The 25,533-nt window shown below is 45.1% G+C and overlaps 1 protein-coding gene across 8 annotated transcripts in view; it reads left to right on the forward strand.

Moving 5' to 3' along the window:
• RAP1GAP2 (RAP1 GTPase activating protein 2) overlaps nt 1–25,533 on the forward strand; it is a 283,508-nt gene that overhangs the window by 141,807 nt on the left and 116,168 nt on the right. For all 8 annotated transcript variants that reach the window (XR_009553162.1, XM_060204154.1, XM_060204155.1 and 5 more), the window contains one exon: nt 7,923–8,007. Coding sequence is in view for 7 of the 8 variants with exons in the window: in XM_060204154.1 (XP_060060137.1) it covers nt 7,923–8,007 (85 nt within the window). In the remaining variant the exon portion in view is untranslated. The remainder of the gene's footprint in view (nt 1–7,922; nt 8,008–25,533) is intronic.

Here is a 25,533-nt window from a genome sequence, read left to right on the forward strand (position 1 = left end):
ACCCTCTTTCCTGAAGCCTGGAGCCTGGCACTCTATTCCAACCTGCTGCCAGCCTGTCCTGCCATGCATGATGGGAATTTTCAAATGTTACTTCCCGAGCACATGGATACTTTAGTACTGCTGGCTGCAGGAGTGGAGGCTATGTGCTTATGCTGCGGGGGCGAGGGCCTTACGTCTCTGGGCATCAACCCTCAGCCCCCTCTCAATCTGGCCCTTGCTTTTCCCTCCCAGTCCAGTAACCACATAATTCTTGGCCACAGTGAAAACTGAGACTCTAGTCTTATTGAGGAGGTGAGTGCACTTTTCCAAGTCCTATGCAGGCAAGAGGAGTTGGAGTTTGCCTGCCCATCCTGCAGAAGAGAAAACAGATACGAAGACTAAGGGTCCAACTCACCAGGAATAGAGGCAGCTGGAGCCATTCCTGCTTTCTGATTACTCTTTACTTCTGTTGTGTCTGTTTCTTAGGATTATTTCTTCTGTCTTTCTCTTCTTCTTCTCTCCCCTCCTTCCTTCTTTTTTTCTTTTCTTCCTTCCTTCTGTCCTATTTGATAGGACAGAGAGAAATTGAGAGAGGAAGGAGGGATAGAGAGGAGAAAGAGAGAAAAATAGACACCTGCAGTCCTGCTTTATCACTCCTGAAGTTTACCCCCTGCAGATGGGAAGTGGGGACTTAAACCTGGGTCCTTGCACATGGTAATGCTTGCGCTCAACCAGGTGCCACCATCTGGCCCCTTTATGATGATCTTTTTGAAGCTTTTAAAAAATAATTATTTATTCCCTTTTGTTGCCCTTGTTGTTTTATTGTTGTAGTTATTGATGTCATTGTTGTTGTTAGATAAGACAGAGAAATGGAGAGAGGAGGGGAAGACAGAGAGGGGGAGAGATAGACACCTGCAGACCTGCTTCACCGCCTGTGAAGTGACTCCCCTGCAGGTGGGGAGCCGGGGGCTCAAACTGGGATCCTTCCTCTGGTCCTTGTGCTTTGCACCACCTGTGCTTAACCCGCTGCGCTACCACCTGACTCCCTTTTTTGAAGTTTTTAATACTATATTATGTCATTTCATTTTTCCCCCATTAGTTGTGGTATGTCTAGTTTGTTATATAGGATGTAGGAATGCGAACAGTGAGGACTCAAAAGTATTTTCAAGTGGTAGCTCAAGAAGTGATACAGTGGATAAAGTATTGGACTCTCAAGCATGAGGTTCTGAGTTTGAACCCTGGCATCACCTGTGCCAGAGTGAAGCTCTGGTTGTCTCTTTGTCATACTTCCACCCCTTTTCATCAGTGATAAGTAAATACATCTTTAAAATATTTTCAAGTGAATGGGTATGCTGCAAGTCCTTAGGAGTGCTGAGAAAGGAGGGAGGTGATCATTGCTTTATTTTTCTTACTCATATTATACTAGTTATATTTTGTTGAGATATAGTTGATACATAACATACTGCTTTCAACAGGTGGGGTTAGCAGTGAAACCAGTCATCCTCACTAAATTTTGCTGAAACCAGAACTTGCACTCAGCCTGGGGCCCTGGGACACCGTAGATGGTCAGAGAAGAAATTAAGCAGCAGAAAAGATGGAAATGGAGCCCATTTCATTTTTTTTCTTTTTAACTAAGAGAGAGTGAAGGAGAGAGAGAGCAAGAGACTATATGCTTTGAAATTCACCCCTTCTGAGTGTAGTTCTGTGGTTTTTAGTGTATTCAGTGTTGTACACCATCACCACTATATAGTTACAGACCACTTTTCTCACCTCAGTTAGAAACCTGATACCCATCAATGGTCATTCCCTTCTCGCCCTGGCCCCTTACAGCCACTAATTTACTTTCTATCTTTGTTTTTTTCTGGAAATCTCATATGAGTAGAATCACATGATATGTATGTAGCCTGCTGTGTTTGATTTCTTTCACTTAGCTTAATGGGTTTGAGGTTCGGGATCCTTTTAACATGGATGAACAGTTCATTCTTGCTGATGGTTGACAGACCACATTTTGTGGATCTGTTCATCTGTTGGTAGATGCTGAGTTGCTTCCACCGTTTGGCCATGGTGAATAATGTTTCTCATATCCTCCTGTCTAGGTTTCTTAGGAAACTCTTCTTTCCCAATGGCTAGCTGGCAAACAGGAGAAGCAGAGCTGAGCATGGCAGGCTGGCTGGGGAGTTGTTGTAGTGGGAGATGCAGACAGGGGGCATGTGAAGGTTTGGGTGAATTCTCTGCCTTGGGAGGGCTTAAAGCTGGTCTCAGATCCCTCCACTGATAGGTGTGTTTTCTCTGTTGCTGATGATTAACTAATGGTCATGACCCTGAAAGCAGAACCCTGGGGCTAGAATTGGTGTTTACTTGAGGCACCAGAAGTATTTTTAAAGATATTTAAATAATCCTGGATCTTTGCTTCTCTTTCTCTATGTGGAGACCAGATCACTATTTAATGAATTATAGTACTAATACAAGTAATGGATATTATGAGTATATAAAAAAGATGATCTATAGCTTATAGGACTTTGTATATAACACTTATGTTGGTATGTATTATCTCACATAGGCCTACATTGTATAGGATCTTATGTTTTTATTTCATAGTCGTTACATTTAATTTCTAAAAATTTGACCCCCTCCCACCTTCCCCATCTTTACAGATGAAGGAAATGAGACAGAGAGGTGAGGTAACTTCACCTGGGTCACTGCACAGCTGAGCGGCAGGAAGGGTCAAACATGAACCCAGGGATTTCTTGACTACTTGCATAGAGCATGTTCCTAAGATTATGTGAGAGGTTACAGCCTCATAGACTTCAGATGGTCCTGGGGCAGATCTGTCTGAGTGTGGAGGTAAGGACTTGGGAGTTTTGGGTTCCATAATTGGGGATCTCACTTGGGGAGGCTGATCCAGATCCCTGGGAGCAAACCCATCTGGGTGAATCTCCCCCCTCTGAATTATCCACTTTCACTTCAGGTAACTTTGATCATCTCCTCTCAAGAGCTGTGTTTGGCTAAAGTGGAATGGGACCTCTCTGAGTCCTCCTGTCTGCATTGTGCCTCTAGGGACAGAATCCCAGAGTAGAGACCTCAGTGCCATGTGACTCTGGGGCAGAGAGGTGCTGAGTGGGCTACAGAGGTTGGAAGAGGCTCGCCTGACCTGCTCCCCATGCCTGCTCTCACCAGCCTGCTCTTTTAGCTGAATGGATCAGCTTCCTCCTCCCTCCACTGTCTTCAAATTCCTGTCACCAGGTGCTCCTGTTGGGGGTCCCTGTGTGTATCTGGGATGAGCATTTGGTGAGTTAGTTGGAGGGACAGGTTTTGTTTTCTGAGCTATGACATTTATCAAAATAACCACAGATTACAAGAAAATTGTTACAAATAACTGTCAGTGTGCCACCATTGCTAATAACTTGCCTTTTGATTATAATAAATTAGAGTGGATTAAAGGCTACCTGTTGACAGAGTCACATCACTTTCACCTACTCGTGTGTGACAGGTTTGCCTATGAAAGGACTAGGATTGTACTGGGCACTATAATTCTTATTCTGTCTTATTATCTTGGTACCAGCTAGCTGGTGGCTTGACCGGGCCACACTGTCCTTGGTATGTGACTCGCACACAGATGCCATTGGTTGTGAGGGCTGGGGCAGGATGAGGCTGGGCCTAGCTGATCTTAGCAATGTGTTGAAATTGAAGCAGGAATTTCATCTTTCCTGTTTTTGGTCCTCCAATTACAAACTCAAGGCTAGAACCTGGGATTGGGGATTGTTTTTGTTTCCCAGAGCTGCTGTAATCAGGTACTTTCGACCAAGTAGTTTAAACAAGCAAGCATTTGCTGTCTTCATTTTGGAAGCTGAAAGTTTGAAATCAGGGTGTCAGCAGGGTCGTGTTCCTTAGGGCTCTTCCCTTGCCTTTTCTCTGTGGGTGGTCACTGGCAGTCCTTGGTGTTCCTTGGCATTCCTGCTGTATCATTCCAATTTCTACCTCTACTGTCACGTGGCATTAACCCTATGTGTATGCCTCATATGGAAGCACATGTGTTATATTGAATTAAGGGACCACTCCAGTGACTTCATCTTACATTGATTACATTGACAAAGACCCTATTTTCAACGAAGGCTATATTTACAGGTATTGGAGATTAAGATCCCAACATAATATATTTTTTTGTGGGGGACACACAGTTCAACCCATAACAGCTAATTAATTAGCTTTTAAATAAGTGCTTTGACTCCTAAGAAAGGGGAGGGTGAAAAAAAGAATAGGGAGATCGAAGTGGGCCCATCCCCTCTGCTAGGTGCCATCTATGTGCTGCAGCAGGCAGATTGTAATGTGCAGTGGAAGGCCTGTGTGCACTCTGAGCTCTGATTGTTTTAAGTGCAGCAGTCATGCCCTCTGCCCACCAGGCGCATCATGCCAGAGATCATTCCAGCTGAACGATGCCCTTCCTCTCACTTGATAGTCCTCATCACTCCCTGGAGACTGGTCCCAGGAGCTTATGCTAGGGCCTAGGGAGAGCGGGCTGGCATGGGGAGTAGGGCTCAATCCAGGGACCGTGGACAATAATCAGTCTGCTCTGACCCTGTGGGAATGGATCTTTTGTGCCTTATGAAGAGGATGAGCACTGTGACTCTGTGTAGGGGCATCCCTTGACCAGTGATATTAAAAGCCTGCTGGGGGGAGTCGGGCGGTGGCGCAGCAGGTTAAGCGCAGGTGGTGCAAAGCGCAAGGACCAGTGTAAGAATTCTGGTTCGAGCCACTGGCTTCCCACCTTCAGGGGAGTCGTTTCACAAGCAGTGAAGCCGGTCTGCAGGTGTCTGTCTTTCTCTCCCCCTCTGTCTTCCCCTCTTCTCTCCATTTCTCTCTGTCCTATCCAACATCATCAATAACCACGACAGTGTTAAACAACAAGGGCAACAAAAAAGGGAAAATAAATAAATAAATAAATATTAAAAGCCTGCCAGGGGACCAGGCTGGTTAAGTGAACACATTACAGTATACAGGGACCAGAGTTCATGCCCCAGGTCCCAACCTTCAGGGGAAAAGCTTCACAATTGGTGAAACAGTACTGTGGGTGTCTCTCTATCTCCTTCCCTCTTGATTTCTCTCTCTGTCTCTGTCCCGTAAGTAAATAATAAAAAATAAAAAGACTCAAAAATAAAAGCATGCCTGGGGCCAGGAGGTAGCACACCCAGTTAAGTCCACATAATATTAAGCTCAGGGACCTGCAGAAGGACTCAGGTTTGAGCCCCTGGCTCCCTACCTGCAGAGGTAGATGCTTCACAAGTGGTGGTATAGCAGGTATGCAGGTGTCTATCTTTCTCTCCTCCCTTCTCTCAATTTCTCTCTGTCCTGTCCAATAAAATGGAAAATGGCCACCAAGAGCAGTGGATTTGTAGTGCTGGCACCAACCCCCATCAATAAACCTGGAGGCAAAAAAAAAAAAAAAAGCATCATTCTCCTCTAGGGTTTATGTACCTGTGGGTTAAGTTTGCCCACAGGCGATCTCCACGAGAATGGCCAGAGGTCCTCAGTTTACTTCCCTCCCCCTCTCCCCAGTATTCCTGTAGATTTAGCCTGAATGTTTGCCTTCCTTCCTCTCTTTGCATGTTCTTGCCTACTAGGCTTCCAGTCCTCCAAGGGGAGTTGTCTTTTTCCATGCCTAGGGAACTGGAGGTGGCTGTCCCCTTGATGTGCTAAGTCTTGACCCCACTGGTTCTTTTTTTTGTTTAAATGTTTAAGTTATCTTTATATTTATTTATTGGATAGAGACAGCTAGAAATCAAGAGGGAAGGAGAAGATAGAGAGGAAGAAGGAGAGACACCTGCAGCCCTGCTTCACCACTTGCAAAGCTTTCCTCCTACAGGTTGGGACCAGTGGCTTAAACCCAGTGGGCTTTATAACGTGTATTCAACCAGGTGTGCCACCACCTAACCCTTCCACTTGTTCTAATACTAGTCACACCCTGGCTCAAGAAGAAGGGGCCCCTTCCTCCCTCAGCCATTAGAGAGACATGGGTGCCCAGGAGGACTGGAGAAGAAAAGCAGATGGGGGAGCAGAAAGAGGGGTCGACAGGGTTGAGGTTAATGGCATTGTGTGGAACCTCTGCCAAGTCAGATATTCACGCAGCCTCCGTGCCTGCTGCATAGAGGACAGTGAGGTGTGACAAGGACAGGGATTATATCAGAGTAAACGGGGCCTGCAGAGTTCTTTTAGAAATGGACCTGCTTGGGCTCAGGGGAAAGGAGAAGTAACCTGGGCAGGATCTGGGCCCTGGGGCAAGTACTTCCTCAGAAAAGTTAGTGGACTGGGCTCTGTGTGTGTGGGGTGGTGGACTTCTCTGATGAAAAAGCCTGGGGCCGAGGTGGGATCCTCCCTGATAGGAATGGGTTGAAAAGAAGCATAGAGGCATTTTCTTGAGGTGTCCCTAGGGGGGTTGGGGTCATTTTAGCAGGATCAGGGATCTGGATGACTCTCTTGGCTACTTCCAGTTGGGACTGTTGATAAGCAGACAATTGTGGAGTTAGAGGCATCTTAGGTGCCTAATACTATTCTCCTTGCTTTCCCGCTGCCCCAGGATGTAGCTGGGCAGAGAAATCTGTGGTTTCTCCCTGACTGGCTCCATTGTGTAACTGTTGCTCTGAAGGCTTATCCCGCCACAAATGTTCTGCCTTGTTAATTGGACTGCAAACCAGCATCCCTGGTCATCAGTAAGGGCCAGATGGAAAGTGGGGAGTGTGTGAGAGCAACAGACTTGTCACAATCATGTTGTCATGGTGACACAACTCTGTTTAGCTGCCTCTTCACGGTCCTAGCCCACATGAACTAAAATAAATTTTACCTGCAGCTTGCACAGCAGGCAGCCCTATCTTCCCAAGGTCAGCGCTCTGATCAGGATGTGCGTGCGTGTGTGTGTGTGTGTGTGTGTGTGTGTGTGTACACAAACAGGGCCCAGGGAGGATGAATCACAAATATTATCCTTCTCCCTCTTCTCCTATCCAAGCACCAGCCCTCTCATTATTATTCCTATTATTTTTAAAATTTATTTTTTTAAATTTATTTATTTATAAAATGAAAACACTGAAAAAACCATAGGATAAGAGGGGTACAATTCCCACCACCAGAACTCTGTATCCCATCTCATCCCTTGATAGCTTTCCTGTTCTTTAACCCCATGGGAGTATGGACCTCAGGGTCATTATGGGGTGCAGAAGGTGGAAGGTCTGGCTTCTGTAATTGCTTCCCTGCTGAACATAGGCATTGACAGGTCGATCCATACTCCCAACCTCTCTCTCTCTTTCCCTAGTGGGGCAAGGCTTAGAACTTATTTTACTAGAGTATTTCTTAGCTTTCCCTTATGGTGGTCTGGGAATTGAACCTGTGACGTTGGGGCCTCAGGCGTGAAAGTTGTTTTCATAACCACTATGCTATCTCTCTAACACCCTGTATCTTTTTTTAAAAATAATTTTTAATTACTATCTTTATTTTTTGGGTAGAGACAGCCAGAAATAGGGTAGAGGGAGGGAGATAGAAAGACCGAGAGACAGCTACTTATAGCACTACTTTACTACTTGAAAAGCTTTTCCCCTGCAAGTGGGGACCAGGTGCTCAAACCTGGCTCCTTGCACATTGTAACATGCCACCACCAACCTCTGTCTCTTTAAACTGGGACGCTCCCTGGAGATTCTGTTGTGATGCCACTGCTGGTGGAGGAGGCTCCGCATCTGGAGTGGCTCCGCTTTGGCTCACCATCCCAGCAAATGAAGACACACTGCACCCCAGTTTGCCACAGCATGTGTGTGTGTGTGCGTGTGCGTGTGCGTGTGCGTGTGCGTGTGTGTGTGTGTGTTAGGCTTTGTCCCCAAGCCCAGCTGCTCTTCATGTAAAGAAGGGAAGGTGCAGTTGGGCTCTCACTCACCTATTCTGTGTGTGCTTTTGCCTCTTTGCAGGAAGCAGGAGCTGGCCAACAGCTCGGATGTAACTCTCCCAGACCGACCGCTGTCCCCTCCTCTCACTGCACCTCCCACCATGAAGGTAAGATGAGAGGTTCTGGCTGGTAATCAGGGTAGGAAACCGAGGGGAGAAAGTCTCAGGGCCTTGCTATTGATTTGGTGCCTGGCCCAGCTGCTCTGTCCCCCTGGGGGCCTTAGAGAATCTAGACACCTCTGGAAGGAGTGTCCACTTGAGCTCACCAGCCAGAAAGCAAAGTGTGACAGTGAAACTCTGAGGTGTCAAGGGAAGTGAGGAAACAGAGTGGGGCTCAAATGGGGATGCTTGATAATTAGTGAGAAGCTGTGTGATGCCATAGGGCTCCAGAACAAGGACCCAGGTGGAGAGAGTGGGGAAACTCAGCATGCAGCTGAGTACCTTATAGGGATACTTCCCTGAAGGGCTGTCTGGGACTAGGGTGGGGAAGGAGGGGTCCTGTGCAGTGGGGATCTTCTGGAACTTGAGTGACTTTCAAATGCTGGTCTTCCTGCCTCAGTCTGGTCCTTCCTGACTGGTTCTGTCACCCTGATTCCTGTAGGACAATTGCCCTGGAGTTTCTGGGGGCACAGTCATTATTTTTGTGTTAGCATTTCATTTATAAATCTTTTCTGGGAGACCACATGCCAGGACCCCACACTCAGGACCCTCTGATTCTTCTAGAGAAACCAAGAGGGTAATATTGTCTTTGGACTCTGCCTTCGCTCCCTGTATCTTTTAGTGCTCCCCCTGTCACCTAGCAGGGTTGATCACTATACTTGGGTTGAGACTTCAGGAGGACTTTCAGTTCAGCCAGTATTTCTTCCTTCCTTCCTCCCTCACTCCCTCACACTTTGCTTGGTAAGGACTAACTTTGAAGAAGTCACCTGCTTCCTGAATCATCTGATGGGACATTTAGGTCAGCTCCCTCTCTCTCCTGGGGCTCTGCTAGGATGTGACTCACAAGGAAATAATTAGGCATCCCATCCCTGCTACTCCCTGTTTTGTATTTTCTCCATCTCCTTACTGAATCTGTTGCTAAGTAGCACCCTCAAGGAAGTAGATAAAAATCACCTTCCCAGTGTCATTCCATAGGGAATGCTGACCCCTGCACACAGAGTCACGTGACATCACTGAAGGGGACACCAGGGAGGGGCAGCTAGAGCTTGCTCTGATTGAGTTAGGAGTTCAGGAGGAGGCATTGGAATCCAGATCACTTTCATTTGTCTAATGCCAGTGCTGGTAGTTGAGTGACGTATGATGGTACGGAGTAATGCTGATAACCATGCCGCCATTTTGAGTTCCAGGCATGTGGTTAGTAAAATTGGGTGTGACAGCGTTGTCTCTGTGCTCATGGCTGATAAGGGTTTGCAGGGAGAACTCTGACCGACTCCTGGAGGGAATCACCGAGTTCTTGGCAGGCTAAACTTACTTACATGTTCATTTAATTCATTCAGCACCTAGTATTTATCTGAATCTTGTTGGTGGTAAGTGACAGAAACATAAGTCACGTTGGCTGAAGCATTGAAGAGAATTTATTGCCTTTTTTATTTACTGCATCCACGAACCCTCTTTCCATCTCTTTTCTGTGTTGATGTCATTCTTTATCAAGCTCTGTTTCTGATGTGGCAGACTGGTGCCAGCAGCTCCCATCCATTAAACAATTCTAATGGGAAAAGGAAAGTGATTTCCCCTCCCCCCCCCAGCAGTTAAAACAAAATTATCAGGGAGGAAGCACATAGGTCACATGTGTCTCCCTGAGCCAATCATTGGTTAAAGCTGGTTCTCCCACCAATCTACCTAGACCACAAGAATAGAGAGTGGGGCCACCTGCATATCAAATTCAGGCTAGGGGGGAAAAAAGAAAAAGAAAAAAAAAAAACTAGTATAGCCACAGGCCCTTTGGAATACACCTAAAATATGCCTACTAGCTATCTACAAAATGGAGTACCCCCCAACTCTTCATCTGCATATTTCAGCCATTAAGTTCATGAATGACCAACAATTTGTTTGGCCTTGTATGTTAACTTTCTTTTCAGCCACCAGGTTCCAGATGCTAGCATGATGCCAACCAGACTTCCCTGGACAGACAACCCCACCAATGTGTCCTAGAGCTCTGATTCCCTGCCCCACTAGGGAAAGAGAGAGGCAGACTGGGAGTATGGACCAACCAGTCAACGCCCATGTTCAGCAGGGAAGCAGTTACAGAAGGCAGACCTTCTACCTTCTGCATCCCACAGAATGACCTTGGGTCCATACTCCCAGAGGGTTAAAGAATAGGAAAGCTATCAGGGGAGGGGATGAGATATGGAGTTCTGGTGGTGAGAATTGTGTAGAGTTGTACCCCCTTTATCCTATGGTTTTGTCAGTGTTTCCTTTTTATAAATAAAATATAAAAAAAGAAAAAATAAATAAAGGCAGCATCTCAGGCCCCACTTGACTGCTGAGTTGTGACTGCATGTTACCAACATTCCCAAGTGGTATTAGATGTATTTACAGCTCAAAGAAGCACTGTTGTAGGCTCTGCAAACCAACATAAAGAAAGGAAGAAGGTCTTTGGAAGAACCAAAGGAAAACCAGAAAGGCCAGAGAATCTAGCTAGTGACCAAGAGGTATGCTTGGAGGTTTTGCTCAAGAATAGGGATTTTATCCTAACCAAGGGCACTGAAGTCAGTGAGGATTTTAATCAGAGGAGTAAGATGATGGGACTTTTGAGAAGAATCAGACTGGCTATTATGTTATGCGGAGTGCTAGAAGGGAGGGTGAGGGGTGGAAAGAGGAGGGGAAGTTGGGAGGCTGCCAAAGGCATCCTGGGGAGAGGACCTGGTGGGACTCTCAGGGGCCTGTGTGGTTATTAGTAGGTGGCCAGACCTCAGATCTCCCAAGAGGCAGACTGGGAGCCAGGAATGGCTCCAGGTTAGGAGCAACTAGGTGAATGGTCCAGCCTTTCTCTGAGATGAGGTGGCCCAGGAGGGATGTCGAGGGATGAAGTGCTAAATTGGGCTCATTGGAAGCTAGAATGGGATGCCAGTGAGCAGCTGGGTACTTGGGTACTTAGCTGGGTACTTCCAGGCACAGAAGGATCTGGACTGGAAGAAATGAATAGCTTTCTTGGAGACAGGGATTACAGTCTGAGGTGAGGGGAAATTCTGTCTTTGTCTTTCTCTGCCTCTCTCTGTTTGTGTGTTGTTACGTCTCTAGGGAGAGGGAGGAGTGAGAGGCTGGACTGGAGTTGGGTGAGGGGGGTTGAGGGGCTTCAAAAAGGAGGTATAGGCAGCTGAGTCAACTGCTTGCAGAGGCCTCTGGCTTTAGTGGCCTGGTAGCTTTTGCTGCTGTGACTAAGAACAGTTGTGGGGAGGGATGGCAGGTGGGTGTGTTGAGGACTGAGTAGAAATGGTGTGAGTCAGATGTTTATGAGAGGGGAGACTTGAGCATGTGGACATGCCAACGATGGGGAGTCTGTCAGGAGTTTACCTGGAGGTACAGGTGAGAGAGGGCCATTAGGAATCTGAGCACAAGTAAGAGGGCCATTAATTCCTTCCAAACATTTATGAACAGACGCTGGAAGCCTGAGCCTACTTTGCTGTGGTCAGTATGGGGCTCTGCAGGCTACTAGTAGGATAAGACTGTCCTGAGTGGGACCCCAGGCAGGCCCAGAGGAAGTTGCAACCACATCTCTTCTTTTCTCTGGACTCAACTGAGGAATTTCTCAGCCTGTATATTCACTGTCTGAAGTGCCATGGCCAAGGTCAGAGCGTGGAACTCAGAGGATGAACCCCAAAGGGGGAGTCTCCTGGGAACTCACACGGGGACTGGGAGCCTTCTGTGGACAGTGTATATGATGGAGCTGAACTGAGGGGTCTCCTGTGACTACCTCTTGGGTTTATCCTATGTTTAAGACTTAATTGGCGCTAGTAGCCAGCCACTTACTATCCTTTGTACAAAGCTTACTCTCCCAGTTGAGATCTAGCACTCGAGTCTGTTCACCCCAGAGGAAGTGCTTCTTTTTGTGACTATATTTATCTAGTTCTGTCACTAGTGGTCCAAGACTTCCCCACATTGAGTTCCCTGTGGGCAGTGACTGTGTCCTGCTCTGTGGGGCCCACTCCCGGCTTGCGGGCAGGGGCTTTGGCAGGTGTTCATGATGTGGTGAATGAACATTTGGGTTGCAGAAGCTTGCACTTGATTTTCTATTGCTCTTGTTTGACGTGAATCATATAGCTCAGCAGAACTCTCTTTCTAGGTAATACTTTAAAATATCTTTTAAAAATACTTACTGGTGTGTGTGTTGATAAACTCTGATAAAAATACTTACTGGTGTGTGTGTTGATAAATTTTAAAAAAATACTGGTGTGTGTGTTGATAAACTCTGACATTCAAAACAATGTTCTACTTGTTTGTGTCTTTGTTGTTACTATTTTTATTGCCACCAGGGTTATTGCTGGCACTATGAATCTATCACTCCAGTGCCAATCCCCCTACTTTCTTTCTTTTTTCTTTCTTCCTTCCTTTTCTTTCTTTTTTTTTTTTTAAATAATTTATTTCTTTATTGGGGAATTAATGCTTTACATTCAACAGTAAATACAATGGTTTGTACATGTATAACATTCCCCAGATTCCCATTTAACAATACAACCCCCACTATTTCATACATCATTTTTCATGGACCTGTATTCTCCCCACCCACCCACCCACCCCAGAGTCTTTTACTTTGGTGTAATACTCCAATTCCATTTCAGGTTCGACTTGTGTTTTCTTTTCTAATCTTGTTTTTCAACTTCGGCCTGAGAGTGAGATCATCCCATATTCATCCTTCACTTTCTGACTTATTTCACTCAACATGATTTTTTCAAGGTCCATCCAAGATGGGCTGAAAACGGTGAAGTCACCATTTTTTACAGCTGAGTAGTATTCCATTGTGTATATATACCACAACTTGCTCAGCCACTCATCTGTTGTTGGACACCTGGGTTGCTTCCAAGTTTTGGCTATTACAAATTGTGCTGCCAAGAACATATGTGTATACAGATCTTTTTGGATGGATGTGTTGGGTTCCTTAGGATATATCCCCAGGAGGGGAATTGCAGGGTCATAGGGTAGGTCCATTTAATATATTGCTGTAGCTCTTTCAGTAGAAGTTTGATGTATTTAGATGGCTTCTCATTGGGTGCATAGATATTAATAATTGTTAAGTCCTCTTGATTGACTGATCCTCTGAGCATTAAGTAGTGTCCATTCCTATCTTTTTTAATCTTATCTATTTTAAAGTCTATCATGTCAGATATGAGAATAGCTGTTCCTGCCCTTTTTTGTGGGCCATTGGCTTGAATGATAGTTTTCCATCCTTTCACTTTAAGTCTGTGTTTGTCTTGTTGAGTTAGGTGAGTTTCCTGTAGACAACATATTGTTGGGTTGTGTTTTCTGATCCATCTTCCTACTCTGTGTCTTTTAATAGGTGAATTCAGGCCATTGACATTTATTGATATCAAAGATTGAAGATATTTTAACGCCATTCTTGTAGAGTTTTAGAGTGTTTTGATATATGTCCTATTTGTGGTGGTCTGACTGTTTATAGGAGACCTTTCAGAACTTCTTTCAGGGCAGGCTTGGTGATGGTTGCTTCCTTCAACTGTTGCTTGTCTGAGAAGGTTTTGATGCTTCCATCTAGTCTGAATGACAATCTAGCAGGATATAGTATTCTTGGCTGAAAGCCTTTCTCATTGAGCACTCGATAGATATCTTGCCATTCTCTTCTGGCCTGTAGTGTTTGTATGGAGAAGTCTGCTGCTAATCTTATGGGTTTTCCTTTGTAGGTGACTCTTTGTTTTTCTCTTGCAGCCTTGAGGATCCTTTCTTTATCCTTATTCCTTTCCAATCTAAGTATGACATGTCTTGGTGTCTTTAGGTCTGGGTTAATTCTGTTTGGGACCCTCTGGGCTTCTTGAATCTTTATGTCTTTGGTGTTGTCTAGACTAGAGAAATTTTCAGCTATTATGGCCTGGAGAACGCTTTCTTCCTCCCCTTCTCTTTCTTCCTCTGGTAAGCCAATAATGCGTATATTGTTTCTTTTGAAGTCATCCCATAGGACTCTGTTGTTGTTTTCAGCATCTCTTAATCTCTTTTTGAGATCTCTTACTTCTTTTTTAGTTGTCTCTAATTCATCCTCAATCTTGCTAATTCTGTCTTCAGCCTCATTGATTCTATTCTCTCTGCCCTCTACTGCTTTCTGGAGTTCATCTATTTTGTTGCCCTGCTGTGATACTGTTTTAGCTTGTTCAGCTAGTTGTCTTCTTAGCTCAGCGATTTCAGCTTTCAGCTCTCTAATAACCATGAGATAATTAGAATTTTCTTCCATATTCTCATTTGTTGTTCCTGCATTTCTGATTACAATTTTTTCAAATTCTTTACTCACTCCTGTTATTATTTCCTTAGCTAATGTTTGGATGTTGAACTCGTTGTTTTGTGCTTCACCCTCTGGAGGACTTTTAGCTGGACTCTTGTCCTGGTTCGAGTCTCCAATATTTTTTCTTGTTGTTTTAACCATTTTAAATAAGTTAACAGTTTTTTCAATCCCTGAGTTGGAGTTCAGTGGTGTAAAAGCCTTTTTTTTTTTCCCCTGTAGGCTATGGGAGCCTGAGGGCTTTTAAACTATCAATAGGCTTCTTAGCTTAATCACTGACTCCTGACCAAGAGATAAAGCAGGGTGTGGCAGAGATAATCCAGTGGTTATGCAAAGAGACTTTCACAGCCCCTCAGCTATGCCACCGAGGTATAGGTCTTCTGAGTTTCCCGGTTAGATCTCTGTACCCTGGTGTCCCTCCCTGTTGCTGCTCCAGATTCTGAGGGTAGTAGCAATGGAGATTCAGAGTTGCACTTGGTGAGTCTCTTGGGAGTCCTTTCCTCCCTTCAGCTGTCCCCTTGTTGGTGGAGCAGACTGAAGGTGGTGTCTCCACTGACAAACTGTCGAACTGTTAGCAGTCACTTAATCTCTCCTTAGGCCCCTCTCTCCTCTCTGTCACCAGCCACGCGTGTTTGTACTCACGGGTGATTTACTGGGTTTCTGTGGTCATTCTAGTCCTGTCTTGTTTCGGTCCGGGTGGTCTCCTTTGGTATTCCTAGTTGATCCGGGAGAGGAGAGGAGAGGAGAGAAAACTTCCTTTTCTTTCTTTCTTCTTTTCTTTCTTCCTTCTTTCCTTCCTTCCTTTTTTTTTTTTTTTTGCCTTCAGGGTTATTTCTGGGGCTCTGTGCTGGCACTATGAATCTATCACTGCAGTGCCATTTTTTCCCTACTTTATTATTGTTTTTTTGCCTCCAGTGTTATTGCTGGGGCTCAGTGCCTGCACTATGCACTATGAATCCACTACTCCTGGAGGCTTTTTTCCCCCCATTTTGTTGCCTTTGTTGTTGACCTTGTTGTTGTCGCTGTTGTTATTATTGCCATTGATGTTGTTGGGCTAGGACAGAGAGAAATTGAGAGAGGATGGGAAGATGGGGAGAGAAAGACAGACACCTGAAGACCTGCTTCACCGCTTGTGAAGCAAACCCCCCTGCAGGTGGGGAGCCAGGGGCTTGAATCGGAATCCTTATGTGGGTCCTTGTGTTTTGCGCCATGTGCGCTTAACCTGTTGTGCTACTGCCCGATCCCCCTTTTTTCTACTTTATTTGATAGCACTGAGAGAAATTGAGGAAGGGGAAATAGAGAAAGAGAGACACCTGCAGACCTGCTTCACTGTTGGTGAAGTGTCTCCTCTGCAGATGGGGACCAGGGGCTCAAACCCAGGTCTTTGCACGTAGGGTAATGTGTGCTCTCAACTGGGTGCCTCACCGCCAGGCCCTCTGTTATGTTTTAAATTTTGTTTAATTTAAGTTTAGGCTTTGTTTCTATAGAAGGGTAGGAATCAAACCGGGGCCTCATTACCACTGAGCCACCTCCTTAGCCTCAAGGGTAATACTTTTCAAAATTAAGCCTATAGTTGTGTGCTTTTCAAGAATTTGACTGGAGGTCTGGGGAGACAGCATAATGGTTATGCAAAGAGACTCTCATGCTTGAGGCTTCAAGAATTACATCAGTCACACACATGGTCATCCCCCTAGACCCTGCCACTGCCCAAAGTGACCTGTCTGAGTGGGAGAGTCAGGTCTCTGCTCTGCTGACCCCTCCTCATACCTCCTCTCCTAGGTCATTATTGCACACAGAGGCCCATGATCCCTGGGGTGAAGACAGGGCTTTCCAGGGTTTCTGGTCCTGGGGCGTCAGGCAGTGCCCCTCCCTCCTCCATCTGCCCTTCTGTACCTGGGATGTGGGGGGCAGGTCTGACCTGGTTCCCCAGGTTAGTTAGAAAGTCAGGGATGGACAGTCTATTTCCTTTCTAGATAAACTGGAGGCCTGGGGAAGGGAAATGACTCACCCAAGGTCCCAGTAGAGGTAGCCTGTGCTCTTCCTGTAATTAGTAGAGCAAGTTAGATTCTGAGTCCCAAACCATTTTTGGTCAAGTGCTTTTCTAGTCCATCCCTTACCCCCAGGGACAGTGTCTCCCTCCTCCCTCCACCCCCACCCCTTGTTTCTTACACTGTGAAGGGACTGCTGGAGCTGCCCTGGCCTCCAGCCCAAGAATCTCCCCACCAGGTCCTCACCCCCTACTGGCATGCCTGTTGCAACTGGTCCTCCATTCACCCTCCTCCACTTCTTTGCTGTTTGTGTTTTTCAAGGGGACTTTTTTTTTCTTTTTCTGTGAAGCTGAGAAAAAGCAACCAAAGAGATGCTGAGCAGATGGGTTGAATGAAAGCCCAGTTCCTGGCCAGAACTCAAACTGTGGATGGCTCAGGGTGGGCTGGGAGAGGGGTTCGGGGCTGTCTCCCTGGGAATGCTGTGGACTGTGTCCAGGCCCACATTGTGTATGATCTGGTTTCTGTGCCCAAACGGATTAACAGGCATACAGGGAGGGCAGGCTGTGTGTGCTAAGTATTGCACCAGGCCCCTCAGGGTCAAACAAAGGCCACAGACTTCACTCCTCAAAGAACCTGCTGTCTACAGGGGGCCTTGATGGAACAGGAGAAACCGTATGGCTCAGTATGTGACAAGCTCCAGTATGTCATGTGGCTTCACAGTGGGGTGCAGAGGACTGAGGATGCTGCATGGGGAGTGAGGTGGCCAAGTTGAAGGGGCCCTGAGGGCAAGCATGGGGGATGGGCTCTTCTTCTGGGGCTGATTTCTGAGATCTGGGAAGTGAAGGGGCTGGGGTTGCCCTCCCCAGTTCTCTCCTGGCTCACAGCAAGTGAACATTATGGTGAAGGTGGTGAGGCTGGGGCTTGACATGAGCTTGACTTCAGCCATCACTTTGGCTTTGGAGCCCCACCAAGTCTGGGCTGGCCCAGTTGCTGGAGGTGACCCTTGCTCAGCCTTCTCCATCCCTTCTTGTGTAAGGCTGAGGTCAGCCCCTCCACCTACTCCTTAGTACATGCTCTCCTCATTCATGGAGACCCTCAAAGCAAATCAGGCTGCAGTATGAGGCTTCAGCCAAGGTCAGAGGAGTCTTCCTTTGTCAATCCCCTTAGGCAGAGAGGTGCTGGGTCTCTTCTTTCTGCCCTTCAGGCTCTCCCATTGCCCACCAGTGCTTTTTTCTTCTCTCTCCAGTCCCTCCTTCCCTTTGGGCTGGGCTTTCCTGTTCAGTTTATAGCGCAATCCCAGGTCTGATGCTCTTCAGTGTGTTCCTTGTATCTGCCCCCTTCACTCCCTCAAAAGCAATTTTGTGTGGACTAAATGGAGAGGCATTGTGAGAAGGATGTAGGGAGCCTCTTGGAGCAGGAACAGGAAGAAGGGCTCAAGGACACCAGACAGCCCTGCAGAGGAACATGGAAGTTAGGGCAGATATACACCCCTCCCATTACAGCTACTATAGGAAGTTTAACTATGTCTTTTGCTGACACTCTGAAGTTCCTGGGAGAGCCGCCTCTGGCCTCCACATGACTCCATATGCCACTTCTCTAGATGCCATCTCCTCAGGAGTCATTGTTTTGGAGCCTTTTGATTTCACGCAGGCCACTAGACAGAGCCAAGGGTAGTATTGATGTGAGGCAGGGCCTACCTGGATCTGTGATGTGGGTGCATTTTAGGGGCTTTAGAAGCACCGAGAAGCCCATGAATACAGCCCTGCACACACACACCTGCACGAATGTTTTACTCCTGGTTTTGTTCATGTTTGAGACCAGCAGGCTTATGCTTCTTGCAGATTACTCTTAAGTGCAACCAGATTAAAAAAAATGACATGATTGGGAGTCGGGTGGTAGCGCAGTGGGATAAGCACACGTGGCACAAAGCATAAGGACCAGCATAAGAATCTTGGTTCGAGCCCCCGGCTCCCCACCTGCAGGGGAGTCACTTCACAGGTGGTGAAGCAGGTCTGCAGGTGTCTTATCTTTCTCTCCCCCTCTTTGTCTCCCCCACCTCTCTCCATTTCTGTCTGTCCTATCTAATAACAACGACATCAATAATAACTACAACAATAAAACAACAAGGGCAACAAAAGGGAATAAATAAATAATAAATAAATAATGACATGATTGAGCCGAATAAATCTTAGCTATTTGCTTTATGAATGGATATACCTGTGCAACTCATGCTGGTAGGTCACAGGACATTTCTTGTAACCCAGAAAGTCCTCTTCATCCCATTCCTGGTCAGTTCCAGCTCTGTGCTCTCTAAATGCATACTGAATTTGCTTTATTTCACTATATATTGGTTTAGCCTGATTTTAAACTTAATCTGAAAGGAAACATATATAATGTGTACTCCCTCGTGACCAGTCTAGCCTAACTGTGATCTTCGCTCTGGCTTCTGAGTGTATTGGTGCTTTGCTTCTTTTTATTGTCCTTATATGAATATACTACAGTTTGTTTGTTTGTTCTCCTGCTGGTGGACATTGGACTGCTTCCAGTTTTGGGGTATAATGAATAGATAAGTGCTATGATAATTGTGGGGAAATATTTAATTTTTTTGTCATTACTAGGGCTTTACTACTCTGGGTCAACTTTTGATTATGTATAAGAGAGGGAGGGGGAGAAGGGGAGGGAGAGGGAGATTGATTGATTTCAAAGTACTACTCAGTTCTGGCATAAGGTTGTGTTGGAGATTGAACCTGACAATAATGTTGAAAATTTTTTTCGTATACCTGTTGACCATTCTTATAGCTTCCTTTTGCCTCTACCCCTACCCCCACTTTTTTTTTTCTCGAGAAGCTGAGACCCGTACGTGCATGATTTCACCACTACTGATTTGGTTTTAATTCAGGTAGAGAGATATAGAGAGATAGAGGGTGAGAAACATCATAGTGCATGGGAGTGCCATGCCTCAAACCTGGGTCCTGGGCTAGCGAAAGAGCTCACTTGGATAGTGCGCTGCTTTGCCATGCACTGCACTGCAGGCTGTAGTACAGCAAGCTGTAGTGTTGTGGTGTGGTCCGTCTCCCTCTCTCTCTCCCTCCTTCCCTGTCTCTATCTAAAACAAAACAGAACAAAGATCTGGGTCCTGTACAGGGCAAAGTACATGCCCTCCCTGGTGAAATAGCTCTCTGGCCCCTCTCCTCTCCATTTAAACTTGGGTTGCCTACTTGTAGACATTCTTCACATATTCAGAATACGTGAATATCTTTTTTTTAAATTTTTATTAGTGGTTTAATAATGATCGACAAACTTGTGGGAGAAGAGGGATGCAGTTTCATACAAGTCCCATTACCTTGTCCTTTTCCTTAACAGTGTCTTTGACTAACAGAAATTTGCTTTTGATGATCTCTCACTTAGTAAATCTTTTAATTTTATGTCTATAGCTTCCTGTGTCCTAAGAAATCTTTACTCATTCTTTGTCACAAAGGTTTTTCTTCTACGAATTTTAGGTCTAAAATCCATCTCAATTTCATTTAATCGGATATGGCCTGGTAGAGGCACTGAGTTGTTGAAAGACTTTGCTTTCCTTGTTGAATTGCTTTGGTGCCTTGATATACAAATTGCAGGTGCACTCACGTGTTCATATATAGTTGTCTCTGTAAGCCAAGATGCTTCTCTGGATCAGAAATCGCAAGTGTGTGACATCTGTGCTATGACTCCCCCCTCTACCCCTATGGCAGATATTAGTTACTGATCATAGTCCTCTTGCCCATGAGCTTGGACTTGGCCTCAGCATCCAAACCAACAAAGCATAGGCAGCTACCGCCAGTCACTTAGAGTTGACATTTGAGATGAATTACTTCTGATACTTCTGATTGAAATTGTGAAAGAGGTTAAGTTATTTCCTCAAGGCCCTGCAGCTGGTGAGTGGGGAGCTAGTATTTGAACTCAAGTCTGTCCATGGGGCTCAGAGGCCTGTACTGTCTAAACCACTCATCCCAGCTGCTTTGCACAAATCTTTGAGCAAGCTACTCACTCTCCCTGATCTCCAGTGGTTTTCTGGAGAGATGGTGAGATTCTCTGTGGAGTGCCTAGTGCAGCGCAGGAACTCAGTTACGGGTTGTGATGATTATGATGACAATGTAGTCCTTTTTTTTAAAACAAAGTTGAGTTATTAAAATTTATTTATTATTTGAATTCAGTAGGACAGAGAGAAACAAGACAGGGAAGGGGAGGCAGAGGGAGAGATAGAGACACCTGAGGCACTGCTTTAACCACTTATGAAACTTCCTTCCTGCAGGTGGGAACTGGGGACTTGAACCCAGGAGCTCAGCATTTGGTGTGAGCTCAACCAGGTGTGCCACCACCCAGCAGCCCTGACATTGTGGTTCTTTCCCTAGAACTGGAGGCCCCAGAGAGGACTCCTGCTCCCTAGTGACTGCTAATGGATCCCAAGCCAGTTCTAGGCATCTTGCTCCTCTTCCATGAAGGCCAATCTTGTTTCTTTGACCTGTACTCACATTCCTCTGAGGTTATCTCTCAGGAAGGTGAAGAAACAGTATTAGTCATGGAAACTACTTCTCGGGAGCCAGTCTGTCTGGATTTAAGGCTTCACCACTTCTTAGCCATATAACTTCTCTGTGCCTCAGTTTCCTCTTTTGTAGACCAGGGTATAAGAATACTTGCCTTTTGTGGTTGTGATGGGGATAAATTGAAATGGGATATGTTTGTCATTTAGAACAGAGGCACATAGGCTGTGTGACAAGTTTCTGTGTGTCATTATAATTACTCTAGAGAACAGCATTGGTTAGAGGGAAAGTCTGGAAGAAAGTACCTTCCTCTTTCTGTTGCTAACATAGTTCTTTTCAGGTCATTCTGGCTCAGGTCCTGCCTGGTTTCCCTGGTGCCTGTGACTGAGGTGTCCCTCACATTGGACACTGAATGTGTCCTTGCACATTCAATGGACAAGAACTGAAGTTGTGTTTTGTATGGTTAACCCCACTTGAGCCTTTGCATCAGACCCAGAAACCCTACCTGATAGATACAGATGCCAGCAAGGGTGCTTAGAAAGGCCAAAACAAAGATCCTGGCCAGCAAACTCAGACAGAGCTGGGGGTGGGTGGGGTGAGGGTTTCAGAGGAACATTCTTCTTGGTCATGCCTTGAACTCTTGCATCTGACCTGCTCTGTGTTAGTCAGGAGTCACAGGCCAGGTGGTCCTCCTGGGACAAGCTCAGTGTCCTCATACAGGATTTGGAGGTTGAATTGGTTGGACAACTGAATCGTTCAGCACTGTGGAGATTCCCAAGGATGGTCTTGGGGTGCATTTTTATGATTTGTTTGCTCCCATCAGAAATTTCCTTCCAACTCTCCTTATTTGCAGATGACATGATAGTATACATAGAAAAACCTAAGGAATCCAGCAAGAAGCTTTTGGAAATCATCAGGCAATACAGTAAGGTGTCAGACTACAAAATTAACATTCAAAAGTCAGTGGCATTCCTCTATGCAAACACTAAGTTAGAAGAAATTGAAATCCAGAAATCAATTCCTTTTACTATAGCAACAACAAAAAAAAAATATCAGGGAATAAACCTAACTAAAGAAATGAAAGACTTGTATACTGAAAATTATGAAAGGAAATTGAAAAAGACACAAAGAAGTGGAAAGATATTCCATGTTCATGGGTTGGAAGAATTATCATCATCAAAATGAATATACTACCCAGAACCATCTACAAATTTAATGCTATCTCCATCAAGATCCCAACCACATTTTTAAGGAGAATAGAACAAATGCTACAAATGTTTATCTGGAACCAGAAAAGACCTAGAATTGCCAAAACAATCTTGAGAAGAAAGAACAGAACTGGAGGCATCATGCTCCCAGATCTCAAATTGTACTATAGGGCCATTGTCATAAAAACTGCTTGGTACTGGAACATGAATAGACAAACTGACAAGTGGAATAGAACTGAGAGCCCAGAAGCAAGCCCCCACACCTATGGACATCTAATCTTTGACAAAGGTGCCCAGTCTATTAATTGGGGAAAGCAGAGTCTCTTTAACAAATGGTGTTGGAAACAAATGGGTTGAAACATGCAGAAGAATGAAATTGAATCACTGTATTTCACCAAATACAAAAGTAAATTCCAAGTGGATCAAGGACTTGGATGTTAGACCAGAAACTATCAGATACTTAGAGGAAAATATTGGCAGAACTCTTTTCTGCATAAAACTTAAAGACATCTTTAATGAAACAAATCCAATTACAAAGAAGACTAAGGCAAGCATAAACCTATGGGGCTACATCAAATTAAAAAGCTTTTGCACAGCAAAAGAAGCCACTACCCAAACCAAGAGACCCCTCAAAGAATGGGAGAAGATCTTTACATGCCATACATCAGACAAGAGTTTAATAACCAAAATATATAAAGAGCTTGCCAAACTCAACAGAAAGACAACAAATAACCCCACCAAAAATGGGGAGAGGACATGGACAGAATATTCACCACAGAAGAGATCCAAAAGGCTGAGAAACACATGAAAAAATGCTCCAAGTCTTTGATTGTCAGAGAAATGCAAATAAAGACAACAATGAGATACCACTTCACTCCTGTGAGAATGTCATGCATCAGAAAAGGTAACAGCAGCAAATGTTGGAGAGGTTGTGGGGTCAAAGGAACCCTCCTTCACTGCTGGTGGAAATGTCAATTGGTCCAACCTCTGTGGAGAACAGTCTGGAGAACTCTCAGAAGGCTAGAAATGGACCTAGCCTATGATCCTGCAATTCCTCTCCTAGGGATATATCCTAAGGAACCCAACACACCCATCCAAAAAGATCTGTGTACACATATGTTCTTAGCAGCACAATTTTTTTCTTTAATACTTCTTTAAAAAATTTTTTTTATTTATAAAAAGGAAACATTGACAAAATAATAGGATAAGAGGGGTACAGCTTCACACGATTCCCACCACCAGACCTCTGTATACCAACCCCTCCCCTGATAGCTTTCCTACTCTTTAACCCTCTGGGAGTATGGACCCAAGGTCATTGTGGGATGCAGAAGGTGGAAGGTCTGGCTTCTGTAATTGCTTCCCTGCTGAACATGGGCGTTATCAGGTCGATCCATACTCCCAGCCTGTCTCTCTCTTTCCCTAGTGGGGAAGGGCTCTGGGGAAGCAGAGCTCCAAGGCACATTGGTGGGGTTGTCTGTCCTGGGAAGTCTGGTCACATCCTGTTAACATCTGGAACCTGGTGGCTGAAAAGACAGTTAATATATAAAGCCAAACAAACTGTTGGACAATTATGGACCTAAAGGCTGGAATAGTACAGGTGAAGCATTGGGGGATCCTCCATTTTGTAGATAGCTAGTAGGCATATTTTATTTATATTTCAAAGGGCCTGTAGCTATACTAGGTTTTTTTTTTTTTTGCCTGAGCCTGAAATCTCATATGCAGGTGAATCCTAATTATTGTCTGGGGAGATGTGGTCATGGTTGGGAAAAGGACCAGAAAGCTGGATCAGGGAAGACAGTAACTCTCTAATACAGGAAATGGGTATAAATATTGTTGACTGTAAACCCCATCAATTTGATGTGATCTGGGGCCCATAATCAGCTTACGAGCCTATATGACCTCTGCATCCCACTAGATCTGAGTTCACATTCTGTGGTCATGAGTAGGAACATTCCAAGCTGCCCCAATATCGACCCATCTTCCTCAGGTGTAGCATAGAGTATGTTGTCCATCCTCCATTTGGAGGACGGAACATTCTCTACCATTGTTGATTCAGGTTGAGGGAAAGGTCCTATGGGTACCCACAAAGGGGTCTATTTTGTTGTTCCTGATAGAGATGACTGGAAACAACAGGGAGAGGGATTTATTTGAGGTCTAGGCCCATCAAGTCTGTTTGGGAAATTTCAGGACTCCCTGATTAGGGCCCCACCTGGTGGAATGGCCTGATAGTGACTAAAGAGTCATCATTAAAGTATGCCAGTCTCTTGCTCTTATTCAACTTTTGCAGTGTCCTTGCTTTGATAATGTTAGCTTTGGAGTGAGTGAGAGAACTGTAATAGGAAGTAGGTGAGGAGGGTATCTAAGTCTAAGTGGACACTATTTGATTATGAACTTGATACTGACTCACTAAAGACTATTGTGTATTTTTGCTTTCAGGTATATGTTTTGCCCTAATTTATAGATGCATATGAACATGTGCTCTATCTTATGGGACCTGGTCTATATCTAGGTTTTGGGACTTTGTTAGGAAGTGAACCTTCTGGAATGGAATTAGAGACTACCATGAAAGGAAAGGTCTCACCTGAGTGATGAGGGTGAAGGGTTGGCAATCCATGCCTGACGTCTCTGTACACAGTCTGAGGTGAAGCATGGTGAGATGGTATTCGTTGCATTGATTAGGTTGGAATCAGCGGATGCAATATCATTTGGCCTGACTTGAGAGAAGCATGCAGGGAAGTGAGCCCCACCCCAGAGGTTCCAGCATTGGGAGAAACATAGGCTCTATAGATAAGTGGGAGATTCCTGTTGTCTTAGGGTTTAAGAAGACAATAGTTATTGCTATAATCACATTGTTTGGCAATTGGGTTAACTTTGAAGAATCTCTTTGTTAGGATTTGCTGTATCATACACACCCTCACCATATTTCATGTCCTTTGACATTGTTTGCATATAGCTAGCCACAAGTTGCTTTTGTTCTCCCTGGACTAAATTTTTAAGAGAATCAACATATCAAAGACAGCCTATGTATTAAAAAGGCTCAGTCTGTGCTTTAAAAAGTTTGAGATAGCCAATCAATTTTTCCCCTCTCATATTAATTAGTGATTTATATGACTGCAAGTTGATAGGAGTGTACATAAACACCATTCCCAAAACACCAAAAGACTGTGTCCCATCCCCTCCTCCCCACCCCCTCCAACTCCCACCCCTACCCACCCCCACCATGAAGCTGAACATTGACCCTCACCCTCCACCCAGGGTTTTTTCTTTGGTGCCCTACTCCAAAGCAGCACAATTTGTAATAGCCAAAACCTGGAAGCAACCCAGGTGTCCAACAACAGATGAGTGGCTGAGCAAGTTGTGGTATATATACACAATGGAATACTACTCAGCTGTGAAAAATGGTGACATCACCGTTTTCAGCCGATCTTGGATGGACCTTGGAAAATTTCATGTTGAGTGAAATAAGTCAGAAACAGAAG

The sequence above is a fragment of the Erinaceus europaeus genome, chromosome 12, assembly GCF_950295315.1.
Source record: "Erinaceus europaeus chromosome 12, mEriEur2.1, whole genome shotgun sequence".
NCBI lineage: Eukaryota > Metazoa > Chordata > Mammalia > Eulipotyphla > Erinaceidae > Erinaceus > Erinaceus europaeus.